Source organism: Podarcis erhardii (genome assembly GCF_964252035.2).
Source record: "Podarcis erhardii genome assembly, chromosome: 5".
Lineage (NCBI taxonomy): Eukaryota > Metazoa > Chordata > Lepidosauria > Squamata > Lacertidae > Podarcis > Podarcis erhardii.
Window position 1 is genome coordinate 49,992,054 of NC_138509.1, and position 14,625 is coordinate 50,006,678.

Consider the following 14,625-nt stretch of genomic DNA (forward strand, 5'->3'; position numbering starts at 1 on the left):
CAGATGAATTACAGACACCATCCAGTAGCCAATCCATGGTGGCACCTCCGGATGCTGCACCCCCCTGCAATCCCTACACAGACCTGGCTGACACAAGCCACAAAACCACAGCTCGCCCCGATACACGAAGCCAAGCCAGAGCACAACAAAGTACAGTACAGCCATCTTCTCAGGAAAACTCTTCACAAAGTTCAAGAGGTCAAGACACAAAGACTTTAACAACTAATCCACACCTAATGACCCACCTAAGTGGTACTCAGGATATCACTCAAGAAATCACTCAAGATATCTCTCAAGTAATTAAGGAACAAAAGAAGAAAAGGCACACTAGCCTGGGAACTTCCTCTCTGCCCAGAACATTGGAGGCTATACACCACACCCCCTCTACAGTATTTATAGGAACTCAAACACTGAGATCCAGCTCTGTTCCAGTAACAAGAAGCCGAAAGCACCAGCCTGAAGATGACGAGTGAGACCTCGTCGAAACGTCGCCTAGACACCCCAACTTTTACACGGGAAGACACCCGAGGACACCAAAACCTGCATATATATATATATATATATGCTATCTTGTTTGTATAAAGTTGTAAGTCTGAGCACAGATTAGTGCTTCTATAGCACAGGAGAACTTTCCCCTCTTATTTACCACTATGACATCTGCTTTGATCCAGCACGGATAATGCTATAACCCTTGTCAGGAAGCAAAAGGAATATTTTGTTGATTGGTGGAAATACCTGTTTGCTCCATTTCCCTTTTTACAGTAACTTCCCATAGCCCGACCACACATAGTGTTGACTACACTAGATCACTAGCAGAAAGGTGAAGGAGGGAGAGAATGACCTGATTCTGATCTGCGTACTGAGCTCAGGGCAAAAAGGGGATGGGGCAGTCATTTGTGCTGGCTTGCACATAATACAAAAGTACAGTTTAGCACATCATCAGGGGTGGCTATTTTTTAATTACTGTTTTTGCTGTTGGCAGCAGTGGGCATCAGCAAATCAAGAGTGGGTATGGTCAGTGCATGCATACATATAGAGGCAGGTATGCACATACAGTGACTACATGGACAAGCCTCAGTGAGCCTGAGGAAACCTGGCTTGTGCATCTCCTTCCTCTCTTCCTCCTGCAAGGCTAAGAGGAGGAGGACTGCTGATGAGTTAGTTGAATTTCAAGGGTTTGCAACTTAACACCATGTGAGAACCAGGAATCCTGGTTTAGAACAACAATTAAACAATCTGGTTTCAGGATCCATAGTTTGAAGATGCCCTGTTTAGCGACTAACCACTATTTGTTGTAAGCAAGGATCCCTGATTCATACCTAGCCCTAAGCTAAGGTATCTTTGAAACTGAAAGTAATCATGGTAGAAGTCTTCCTCCCAGCAACGTGGTAAGGGGCGTGTGCAGTCCTGATGCTTTGCTCAGGCTTACTGAGGCTTATGTGTGAACCAGCCCACTGTGTGTGTAGCCACTTGCCTGTGGAGCATTCTTCATCATTGCTCAGAGCTTTTTGTGTCCCTTGGTGAATGCATGTGCACCACATTTCAAAGGCTGGGATAGGTTTATTGTTTTCTTAGTAAGAAGCAGCCCAAGTTTTAATTCTATCTCATTCCAGTTTGATTTTAAAAAAGATGAAACCAGCAAAAAATAAATAAAAAAAATGGATGCATTTGTCTGAGTAAATTGGTCCTCTTTTCTTTTCCCTCCCCTTCGTTCTTTCAGCTTGCCTTTCCCCTATGCATTATTTCAGCACAAAGATCTCAAGGCCACTTGTCTACAGAGATGCTAACACAGAGAGTTTTATTACTATAGCCATGCTTCTAGTCCAAAGGGAGACCATGACAACTGCTTGCTAATACTTCTCATTCCTGGCCTCATTCTTTATTTTGAAATTCAGTATTATTACAAGCAGATTTTAGGGCAACCTTGAATACCTGAAAAGGTTTAAATATTTATGTTATTTGTCAATTTTTCAATTTAATCACTTAGTAAGCTTTCCCCTTTCAGAAAAGAAAAGAAAAAACAAAACCGCTTTCCTTGCTTGCAATGAAAGGTATGTAAACAACTTCTCACATTTGGGAGGGTTTCTCTGTTTTCTCCTTCATTTTCCTTCTTTCATTAATCTTAATCCAAACAAACTTTTATTTTAACACCTGGAGATGAACAACATTTCAAATTTGCAATCTGAAAAGTTTGCAGCTAATGATTGCATACTGTAGCTTCCCTGTCACCCTTTTCCTTGACTTCACCATTCAGATTTCCTGCCACTGGCTGTGTCAGAGGGAGAAGAGGAAGCAGACTGGGAGGAGCAGGTGTTGGAAGCTGAAGAGGTAACAGGATTTAGCGAGAAAGAAGAGGCTATGGCAGAGAGCAGTCCAAAATCAGAGGAGGAAGCAGAGGCTGACGAGAGGGGCCAAGAGGCACAGATGAGGCAGGCTGCTGAAGAAGCCAGCACTAGGAAATCTGTAGCCCTCCAAATGTTGCCCTACTAACGGATCTATGGTGAGTGAAATGTTGAATCATTTGCAGGCGACAGATTCAGGGAGATGATTCTTGTAACAGGTTGGATGTGGACTAAGTTTAATTGAAGTAACCTTCCTCTGAAATCAATGGGACAACTTAAATTATGTCATGACTAAGTCCCACCAATTTCTGTTGCTACTAAGTTCAACTCTGGATCCAACTCAGTGATTGTTAAAATAGCTAATGAAAGCTCTAACCTGCAAAGACAATTTCATTAATAAGGGACTTCCTGTTGCACAGCCTGGTTTTTTGTTACCATTACTTGGTAGTCCGATATCTAATGGATGATCTGTAGTACCTTTATATTGACCAGGAAGACACTTATATAATCACTAGCAATGTGATTTAAGATAATATTTTTGGTCTTTCTAGCTCATGGGTTGGCAAACTAAGGTCCGGGGGCCGAATCCGGCCCAATTTCCTTCTAAATCTGGCCTGCGGATGGTCCGGGAATCAGCATGTTTTACATGAGTAGAATGTGTCCTTTTATTTAAAATGCATCCCTGGGTTATTTGTGGGGCATAGGAATTCGTTCATTTTTTTCTTCAAAATATAGTCCATCCCCCCCATGTCTGAGGGACAGTGGACTGGCCCCCAGCTGAAAAAGTTTGCTGACCCCTGTTCTAGCTGCTTTCCTCACATGTAAGAGTGACTTGCAAACGTGATGAACTAACAACTTCTGAGCCAATAGTTCATGGCTCCTCTCTGCTACAGGAATTTTCACAATCTTAAAGATTCATTTGCTAGGAGTATTTGATCTTAGCTGATGAATTGATCGCTGGCAGTAGTGAGGAAAAAGATAGAAAGCATTTTATGAGCTGGTCCATTGCTTGAGATTGCAACACATTTTTTTTCAAATGGTCCTCTATTCATACCCCTCACATTGTCCATTCTAGTCCATATGCTTTTCTAGGCAGCAATAAAGCATACAAATCTGAAAATAATTGGGTGTGAACAAATTCAGTGTTTAAGAGCAGTTTGCATTGGTGATGGAATATTTGCTTTAAGAATTATTTTCAGGAGATATTGATTGACAATATATTACACAACCACATCTCTGTGCTCTTGGGAAGGCGAAAAATCATTCTCTGCTTAGCATTTCAAATAGTGTCCTAATTTAAATGAGATTTCAACTTTAATGCTTCTTTTTTTAGACTTCTCATTTGCACTACTGCAGTCTTTCAATCCCTTATTAGTCCAAGTATACAAAGTATATTATCATCACCATCAAGATGTGCTTGATGGTGATGATAATAAATACAGTAGGTTAGCATATAACCTCACATATTCAAATGTTGAATGAAAATAAAACTGATTTATTTTCTCTTGTCCCAGCTCAAATATAATGGTACTTGCTGGTCATTATGGTTAAAAAAAATTGCTTAATTCACATGTTGTATCTGCATAAAATTTTATGAATCCTCAAGTGTAATCAAGTGATGCTCATCCATTATGTGTATAATTAGTAAATAATACTTATTTCCCAATAATTTTAGGCCGAAGCCCTCTGCAAACATATAATGCTATGCATAGATGAATGTATGGTGGTGGCCAGGAGTATGTTTGCTGGCCTAGCCCTGATGTCTGCATGTTCAATGGCCCATCTCCACAGACATCTACACTTATACATCCAAACGTACATATGCTTTGAATATGCAAACTGTATCTTGACAAAATGGGGCTGTATGCATTGAATTCAGAGAATTTACATGAGTTGACAGTTTAGGGGAAGAGACCAGCAGGCACAAACATAATCCCTTCCACACGTTTATCTGAACACAGATTGAAAATCAGGACAAATGTATTCATTTTAAATGTATGTACCTTTCATGCAGTACTTGTCATGAAGAGTTTGTGTCCAAATACAAAATCTTAAGTGAAGATCAGCCCTTAAACAATTAGGTAAATAGGCCTAAAAACCACTCAGAGGCTATGTACATATGACATTTTTTTTCTAGAATCAATGGAGACTACAAGTAGTCTCTACGTGTTGCCAAGGGCTGCCAAAAAAGGCCTCGAGGGTCGCATACACTCCCTTGGGCCAGGTGTTTGACCACCCTGTCCTAGAAGCTGCCCATGTGACCTAGGTCACATGACCTAAGTGCCCCACTAGGTCTAAGTTTTCCCAGCCTCCATTGGAGTGTATCCACTCCTGCCCAATGATATTGTGGGTGGGTGTATGCTAAGATTGCAGTCAGCACTTCCTTCCTTCACCTGAGGCATATGCAGGAAGGAAAAGGCATGGATAACCTAATGAAGGGGAGGGTTTTCAAATTTATATCAAGTAACCATACCCACTCTTGTGGATGGTAGGATCTAGAATCAATCTAGATTGAAAGTAGCATGTTGAATATGAGCATGAATGATTCCATAATGAGAAAAACTACATGTTTGGGCTACAGATGGGTTATTGTGTGCGCAGGCTGAGTATAATGAATGAGCTTTTTATTCTAACTATGAAAGTGTCTTGGAACTTGACATGAAAAGTTGAAATATTTATCATACTTGAATCACAGGGGACAAACCGAGGAAACTAAAGCAAGAAGTTTTTATTTGTGAATTGGTATTATGTTCTTGTCCCAGAATGATAAATGTATTTCTTTATTAGGGAGAGAAATGCTTTCAAGCTAACAGTTCCTTCTGTATATTCATGGCATGTTCTCTTACCAGTGATGTTTCTTTAAATCTATGTCATACACTGGGTCCATATATCAAATGCTTTTTATTCAAATTCTTTAAAAATGTAATTGTTCGACTATCTTAGTTCTAATTCTTAGTGGTTCTGGGGTTGAGAGGGTTGGGTATGCAAGAATGTCCCCGAGGAGCCTATTTTAGTGCTGCAGAAGTTGCTGGGATCAAAGCCTCTGGATCCTGTATCATTACTATTATTATAACATTTCTTGTACTGCAACCTTTCTCACCATCAGAACCCATGGCAGCTAGCAACATCCATAAAATACAACATTAAAAACAAAGTTAAAACCAGAATCTGCAGCAGTGGTTCCCAAACATCCCCCCATCCCAACTGGCCCACTTGAAAATTGCTGAGGGTCTTGGCAGACCACTTAATAAATTTTTTGCATATTACGTAGCAATTGTAATACAGCTGCATGGTTTTTAATGGTATTTTACAGACATGCTGCAGACTGCCTGAATGAAGCATGCAGAACACCGTTTGTGAACCTCAGCAGTACAGTAATCAATAGCATACAGCAATCAGTGGTGCTGATTTGTGGGGTCACTCCAGCTACGATTCAAAGGCCTGCATAACAAATAGATCCGAAGCTATCACCTGAGTGTGTAAAACTGCAAAATCTGTACAGGGATGTCACTGATGGGAGAGTCAAGGGGGCTATAATAGCAAGGCCTCCTCTACAGATCTCTGAACCCAGGTTGCCTGGTTATGAGAAATGCTCTTTTTCAAATACACACATATGATCCAAGATAGGCATCTTCTGTGACACTGAAAGAATCCTGCAGTTCAGTTATCGAACTGCACATGGATTTGCTGGCGTACCAACTATATTGGTGCTTCAAGCAACTGTGTGAGTTGCCTGTACACTTGAGTGAGCCGTTACAAGAGTGGTTTCATTGAGGAATTTGGTGCAAAAAAATGTAGGTAATGGTACCAGTCCCAGTACTGAAATAAGTCAGTACACATGTGAAATCAGTCAGTTTTATATGGATTTTAGTAGAGATGCCCACAATATTTTTAAAATAACATGCTCTTGTGACAAAATCCATTTGTTCCCTTTCACTATGTGTTAATTCTCCATTTCTTATCACCCTCTTAATTTCTGCTGAATGAATTCACAATTCCCAGCACCAATGGTTTATACTTAAGTTGCCTGTTTTCACAAGTTAACAAGAAGCATTCTGGTGTAAACATAACAGTTAACATATTCTCTATTGTGACTATTATATAAGGAACAGAAGAGCTTTTGATTCATCGCAACTCAGAGTAACTGGTGAGTGTTGTGTGTCACAGTTTATTAACTATTTAGAATTATAACTAACCCTTCAAATATATCATTAGAGCAGCTTTATAAGGAAATCTGAAAAACACCACAAAATAGCTACTGCATTAATAATCTTAAAAGTAAGAACAATTATAAATACAGCATCAAAATAAAAAATTATTTTTTTTTAGAAAGCTAAAAAACGACCAGCCCTGGGAAGAGTGGATTCCAAGTAAGCTCCTTCTGAAGCCAGGGCACCCCACTAAAAGCTGTCTCTCCAGTAATCACCTGCTGCACCTTGGATGCTGTGGAGGCAGATAGAGAAAGGCTCTGTTGAGAAAGGATGGATGGAACAGCACGTGTGGAGGCACAATTGTGCAGAACGGGATTCAGTTCTGACAGCTTTATTAAGCTAATATGCAGAATTGCATGGGGTTTTTTTTAGCAACTGTTCTCTGCTGCTTTATCTATTTGTTGGTAATATGTTTCTTGCTTTTATTACATTGTTATCAGCCACTTTAGAAGTTTTAAAATAAATGTGTTGCTGGAAGATTCCAGGTGAGGAAATAGTGTCATCTAGCTGGGATGGTTGGGTATTATCCTGGTAAGCTGCACTAAAAAGCCAGCTGTTGAGAAAAGCCATTTCTGTTGGATGCTAACCATCTGGCACTGTTGCCAAGCAATTGGCTAATGCCTCTGATTTTATCCTAAAGCTCCCACACTAAACCCCAACTGCTGGCCTGCAATCCCTTTGGATTACCCCAATGCTGAAGACGACGAGGGTTACAGCAACAAGAAGTAGTAAGTACTTTCACTAAGTAAACAAAGTGTTCTTCTAGGTAATTAGAAAATACTGTGAAATATCAGGAAGGTTTTTTTATTTGGTTAGACTTCGGCCTACAGGTGTCTTAAGTTTACCCTGACACTGACAGTCAGCCTCCTTGAGAATGTAGATCCTATATCCAGAGATCTTTGGGTAAACCAATTTCTTCTTTCACCTCTGCCTCCAAAGGCTGGTCTCATAGGACTCCGTTTCAAGAACAGACCTGTCAAATCTCCCAATTGCCTTTCATTACTGAATAACTCCTGTATGTCCCAGAGGACAGCTGTGTTAAAATAACAACTTCTCATCTGATCATTTCTAAAAGCAAGAAAGCTACTTCAAGTTATTTCCCTTTTTAATCTATAACTCTTTATCAAATGGGGAAGAATTTCATTTCTGGCTCAGGTTCTGATCCTCTGCTATTTTTCAAAAGAGTGATAATGTGTTCTTAGGATGTGTAATATTGAAGAGTTTTTAAAAATGGGATCGGATCTGCTGAACATACACTTCTGCAGTTAGTATTGATGGGCATTACTCAATGCACATCAAGAGAACAGTGAATGGCTCAAAGTTTTTAATTAGTGCTCAAAATCAGTAAGTATGTTTTACGCTGTGAGGCACTAAGAAGGCCAGAAAGTAGCTGAAATTTCTCCTTTCTTTTAGATGTGAATCTGTGTAGATTCCTGGCTCGGCCCCAGGTATTAAGGAGTGGGAAAACATAAAAGAATGTCATTGGACTTAGGATAGAATAATTTTTAGGTTGATAGTAAATATATGTATGTATGTATGTATGTATGTATGTATGTATATCATGAGATATACATTCTCTGAACTGGAACAGGGGGGATGAGAATCCTTTGCTTGGATAAGGCAAACAATATATTGGAGGACAAGAAAGCAATTAACAATGAAATTCACTGATGCAAAGAAGAATAAGAAAGGAAGTTCTAGAGATTAAAAGCTTCCTGAAAAAGTCTCTGCCTTCTATTGTAGTTGTCACAGTTGAAAACTCTGCACAATCCATATAACCATGTGTGTTATAAAAAAAGAAGCCATTTACTTTTAAGTTATAGCACATTGCTTTGACTTTAAAACCTCACTATAGAGCAGTTGGACTGTTGCAAATTTGAAGGTTTCATTTGAAAACTTAACTCGTTTCAGAGAAGACATGCATAAGGTTATGCTGTAAATGAAATATTAGTGGAATTAAAATACTGGAACTTATTTTTAATACAATAATGGCAATCGGCACACCACCACCAACCAACTTTCTACACCTACATGAGACGAAGAACAAAGAAGCAAACAAGACAGAATAAATAATATGGCCAGAGGAAGCAGGAGGAGTGACATTAACTCTTCAAGAGTGCACTGTGAGAACAAGTTCTTGGAAGAGAGGAAAAGGGACCAAAAATAAAATAAGAATGGCCAGAAAAATGAGCCATAGATACTTTTTCAGAGAATATTGCATTTTCTAGTCAGCCCTGAAAAGGTAGGATAAAGTTCTCCTGTGAAGGTCCAAAGCATCAACTGATGTGAGACGTTGATGGAAGAGGGGATAAACTTTAATTAACTGCATGGCTGAAGCAGACTGAAAAAAGGCAAGTTGAAATGAGCCAAAGCATGAGCTGACCAATCTGGAGGTAAATGAAGGTTGGAGCACTGAGATTTAGAGAAGCAAAACTTAGGGCTCTTCAGACCTCAGTGGCAGCATTGGAAACGGGCTGTCCCATTCCATCCTATAGTAATAGCCATATATTTCTCAAGTTTCAGGCTTCAGTCCTGCTTTCCTGCACTAAAATGGTGGCATCAGAAAAAAAATAATGGGCACAGAAGTCTATTTCTAGGTGGAGTTATGTCCCACATGCTAAGATCTCATAAAGAAAATACCAGTACATTTTAATGACAGGTATCCAGCAATGGGGGTGCATGTGTGCAAGTGAGGGAGAAGCTCCTTGTTTAGGAGGAGGCATCTGCCCCCCTCCAGCACTGCTCCCCCTCTAATGCTGCCCATGCTGCACTGTGTTAGTGTTTGGGACATACCTGTCTTGATGGGGGGTGGAGGGAGAAGTTAAGAGGGGCTGAATGTGAAAATGAAAGGAAGATTTTCCATCGTTCTCTGTGCGGGTTGGAGCAGTTCAAAGGCTCGAGGATGTGAACAAGGTGCTTGGGATTGGTCAGGGCGACCACTCTGCACCCTTGCTCTTCTTTGCTGATTAAATCTAGCAGGGAGAGGATAGCTGGCAGGGCCCAGGTGGTGATTAATGGTGGTCCCTCATAGAATTGTAGAGTAGGAAAGGGACCCATGGGTCATCTAGTCCAACCTCCTGCAATGCAGGAATCACAGCTAAAGAATCCCTGACAGGTGGCCGGCCAACCAACCTCTGTTGAAAAGCCTCCAGTGATGGAAAGCCCACTACCTTCCGAGAGAGTCCATTCCCGTCAAACCTCAAATAAAGCAAATTGGTTTATCGCTCTTAGTTTTGCTCTGTTGTATCTTCAGCCCAAGGCACTTTGATTGTCTAAACCAGAAAGTGCCATATAAATCAGCCTAGTGATGTCCGAGGATACATGAGATCTTACAACATGTGTACAAAGTCCTCCAGTGATCTTTAGATAAAAAAGCATCTGTGCAGGAAGAAAGTGGAATGCTAAACAGAGAGAGAGAGAGAGAACACTGTAGACACCACACAACTGCATCACATAAATATCAATATGTACTAATCTGAGCACACAATTCCAAATACCCTGATCCCAAAAATATTTCCTCAGAACTGTTCCACTTCCAGGTAAAGCTGAATAAATCTTAAAAAAAACCCTTATTTGTCTTAATTAAAACTAAAGCCAAATATAATTAAAGGCTTCTGTCTACCCTAGATGAGTACACTGTGCCCTCCCCAAGCATTCATTCATAATTAATGCTGCTTTAAAGGTACATTGAATTGAGGATAAATTGTTACGCAGTTGTCTGACTATTCCAATTCTGTATTCAGTCGCTTGGGGTCTGAATGCAAAATAAGACATTTCAGCTAATGCATACTGTAGTTATAAATGTATTGGTTGGACATCTGTATAAATTCCCACCGTACAGTCAACTAAAATAATATTTTTGTACTATCTATTACTCTTTCAGTAACTGAATCTTTGAAACATCAATTGTATGTGTACTCTTGGCAAAGTGAAAGCTTCATATTCTTCAGTGTTTGAAATTTATGGCTGTGGAGGATTCCAAATATAATTGGTTTATTAGAATTAAGATTTTAGCACTCTTATATGGGGATCTCCTTACTGCATTTCAGTTTACGATATTTTCCATGTTCATACATTTGCTTTTGTATTTTATGCAGCTTTTCATTTGTATGAAGTGAATGGATGATTTCTGTCTTGGGAGTAATGAACTTGAAGGCCATACCTAATCTGCATATGCCAATTTGATATATTTAGCATCATTTTAATTAATAGATTGGACACTAGACAACAACTGGAAGTGTTAACCCCAAGTGCATGAAATCCATGTATCTATGGACTATGAAAAATACACGGAAATGAACTTTCATCGTTCTTCTAACAGATGAAAAGAATCAATTGAGAAATCTAACATTCTCTTAGTTAATATCATTTGGGTATGGAAAGCCATAGTTTATTTTTAAGTTACTGATTAAGAAATAATATATAAATATTGTTACTGGGCCCTCTTTTTTTTCTACAGGAGGACTAGAGAGATACTACAGTCAGTTGACTAACTAGATGATACTCTTTCCTGGATTGCTCCCTCACGTGTGCAAGAGCACACCTTTCTCCCACCCACTTGACACACCTGTCACAACTCTCATACTGCTGGGAGGGCACTGCTACCGAGAAGGCCCTCTGCATTCTTTGGCTGGGAAGTGCTCTTGACACCATGTGCATTTACCTTTTTCACACGATGAGTGGCATTCAGCTAAGTTTTACTCCTAGTAGACCCACTGAAATTAATGTGTTCATTAATTTTATGTTCTACTTTAAAACTTAGTTGAATCCCATTCTGTCTCCATATGTGGATATCCAATGAGGGCAAGGAGAAAAGGTTTCATCTCGCTCCCCAGAACACACACCTGGATCAAAGCATCAGGCAGTCTAGCCTGTAAAACATTTTGGCATCCATTTTAAAGTCCTGCGAGAAGCATAGTGCTGTTTGCTCAAAATTATTTTGTAATTTCTCTGGAGATATTTGATTGTGTAACAGTATTGAAGCTGGGAGGGGGGTGGATTATCTGTTTACCTAGTTCATTCCCCTGCCACTTCAGAACTGCTTATTCCTGTATATTCTCTAGTGCTTTGCTTACAGTCTGCTATTGTTTACTAAGGACATTTAATCCTATCATGCAAAGCTCTAATTGTTTAAAGCATAATTATAGATGTTAAATTGTTTTGCTTTTTATGATAAAATGTCCTTTGGAGAGAATCAAAACAGAAATTAAATGAATGTAAAATGGAATTATAAAAAGTCACTAATTGAATACTAGGCAATTAAAATTAGAAGCTTTTTGATGAAATAATTATTTTAATTATACCGCGCACTTAGGTTCACCATTTGTAAACACTTCAGCGTTTATCATTAAGATGGATTTTCATGTACACTTGTTCTGCTTGTTTTATTTTAGAAAAACAGGCACTCCAGAATGCCCACAAGGACCATCCACAAACTGGTTCAATCAAAATACGTTGACTCAAACTGATTTAAGTTCAATTGAAGCAAATAGAATTTAAGCTCAATTTACATGGTGCACTACACCAGCAACATGGCTATTCCCACGACACCAAATTTCATGGATACCTATATATTTGTACAGCTGCCTGCTTTATGACCAGTTGCATCTAAATGTTAAGTTGAAAGAGCAGTATTTACATAACACTATTCAATCAGAAAAAGTCTACAAGAGCTATTGTAGGGGATTGTAAGAATGCCAGTAAGGTTCACTTCCTATATTACAGCCTTGTGTTACAGAACTAGATGAATTAGCAAAGGTACTTCCTCTTGATTGCCGCAAACTCCTGTGGGTCCTTGTAATGTTCCTAAGCATATTCATCCAGCCCAGGTTACCTTTTCAAATACATGATTAACTTGCAGGGATATTCCTATGCAGTTAAAATATAATGGCCACAGTCCAAAACCCCACAAGGTTTTCCGTGTACAGAGAGAGTTGCACATCAACAGGGGCCACCCTATGTTCACAATGTACTTCCCATCATAGAAGATGGTAAGGCAAATCCAGCAGACATATATCTGTCTGCATCAGTGCCACTGAACTGGGGTCAATGTAAAGGACAGTTTTGCATGATAAGCAAACTACCACAATAATCTTCTAGTATGTGGCCTTGAAATTAATTAACATTTTATAATTGTATCATTTATAATATGTATCTTCCTTTTAATATGCTGCAGTTCTTATTTCACTGACCATCTCAAATTCACAAAGGAGGTCATTAATATTCCTACTTGACTGATGAATAAATGTTTATGAGTAAATGTTGAATGTTTATATATTGCATGGTTTATTTGTATTGACTATATCCTAGGACATCACAGTGAATGGCAGGCTATAAATAAATAAATTTGGACCTGATCAGATTATATTTCCCCCTGGCCCAGCCCATCACATAGAAGGGAGCATAAGTGTTCTTATCTTCCCTGCCTACCAAGTGCTTGCAATCCCTGTTTTTGAAGCTTTTGAAAATGGCCTATGCACAGAAAACACAATGTGCATTGGCCAACACTATGCAGCCATCCTCTGGGAAAAAATATAAAAATCAACCAAACTATTTCAGCCTGTGTATAATAGATTTTCTGACTGTATTTGCTGCTAGGGAAATGCCCCATAGTCTACAGAGATACTTTATGTAGACCTATGGGAAGCTTAACAGAGGAATCCTATACATATCTACTGAAAAGCAATTCTCACTGAATTTAATGAGACTTGCCCCCAGGTAAGTGTATATAGATAGGATTGCAACCTAGAAGTGCTTCATTCTGTCCTTATGGGTGGCCTTCAACTAAGTTTTACAGTAGACCCAGTGAAATTCGTGAACATGAATAAATGAGGTTTATTCATTTAAATAGGCTTACTTTAAGTGTAACTGTGACTATAACTTAGTTGAATTCCACCCAATATCTATAAAAGTGTATGAATGCCATTAGAATCAAAACAAGGATGTTGTTGGCAAATAAAAAGCTTTTTGAGTGAGAGGTCGAGAGAACTTCAAACATAACAGATTAATTCAAACAGATTACCTTAAAAAGAACAGGGAGTAAAGTCCCATACCATTCCTGTTTCAGATTAGTAGAAAGCTTGTTTTGGTCAGCTCATTATTTGGTTAAGGATAAGGATCATGAAAATTGACTATTTTTGTATACGCCTGGTTATCATTACAGCATAAATTTGGTATTTTGTGTCTCATATTTTAAGCTTGTATTTTTAAAGTTTAGTTGTTAATTAAAAAATAAGTTTAGTTAAGTTTTATTCCTTTAGTTATAAAGGACATTATTTTTATTCACAAATGAGTATGTGTATGTATTCAAGTGTTCACCTTTAAAAAATATTCCCTGGGTGCACATCTTGATGAATGTGCTGTGCATGCCTTTGGAGATAAAGCCAGGGTGCTAAGAAGGCTGGGTATGCTTCCCCTCATCACCTCATAATGGTCCAGATCTACAAGTATTGTCTGATCTAGCCCAGCAAAGCTAACGTGGTGCAAAATGAACTTTTCCTCCCAGGAATTAACATCATGGTTCGCAGGGCCAAGACTAACTGGTTATTTGTCTAATATATGTTTTACATCAATGACAGCAACTAACTTTGACTGGAGACCAAAAGGACAAATAATGAACAAAAACAGTGAAGCAAGCCAAAGTTCACTGCTAGCCCCAAGTAATTCTTAAAGACAAAACAACACTTTGTTACAACACTGTTCCACACAGCACATTTAGCAGAGATATCCAGGGGCCACGACAGCTGAGGAGGGTGTGCTAGACAACCTTCCCTCATTCTTGTATAAGTAATGCAATGAAAAATGTTTTAAACCTCAACCTCTCAGGATTGTAAAACGCAGCAGTATAAAGAGATTGGTATAATTGTGCTATACAGGCTGTGCTAGCCCTGCTTCTCATTTAAAAAATCCTAAAAACGATCTAGTAAGGGGTGAGGTTCTTTCTAACCTACCCCTTGCTCAATCCAAGAGTCTTCGGTTGCTCCGTATTCCAAGAGTTTCTAATCCAGCAAGCATGTTAATGAATAACCCCCTGCAAATAGTTGTTTTCTTTTCTATAAAGAGTTATGATTGAT

The 14,625-nt window shown here is 39.0% G+C and overlaps 2 protein-coding genes across 11 annotated transcripts in view; one reads left to right on the forward strand and one right to left on the reverse strand.

Annotated features, from left to right (window-relative positions):
- LOC309342855 (uncharacterized protein) overlaps positions 1 to 14,625 on the forward strand; it is an 86,440-nt gene that overhangs the window by 61,979 nt on the left and 9,836 nt on the right. For 3 of the 8 annotated variants that reach the window (XM_081863795.1, XM_081863796.1, XM_081863798.1), the window contains exons 3-5: positions 2,006 to 2,051; positions 2,255 to 2,500; positions 7,194 to 7,281. In XM_081863795.1, the coding sequence (XP_081719921.1) occupies positions 2,006 to 2,051; positions 2,255 to 2,490 (282 nt within the window). In that variant the 3' untranslated portion in view covers positions 2,491 to 2,500; positions 7,194 to 7,281. Of the gene's footprint in view, positions 1 to 2,005; positions 2,052 to 2,254; positions 2,501 to 5,655; positions 5,717 to 7,193; positions 7,282 to 11,012; positions 12,159 to 14,625 lie in introns of those variants that run through there. The other 5 variants (XR_014157009.1, XR_014157010.1, XR_014157011.1 and 2 more) reach the window with 3 other exon arrangements.
- The window catches only part of ATRNL1 (attractin like 1), a 514,893-nt gene that overhangs the window by 16,362 nt on the left and 483,906 nt on the right, over positions 1 to 14,625 (reverse strand). The window lies entirely within an intron of this gene.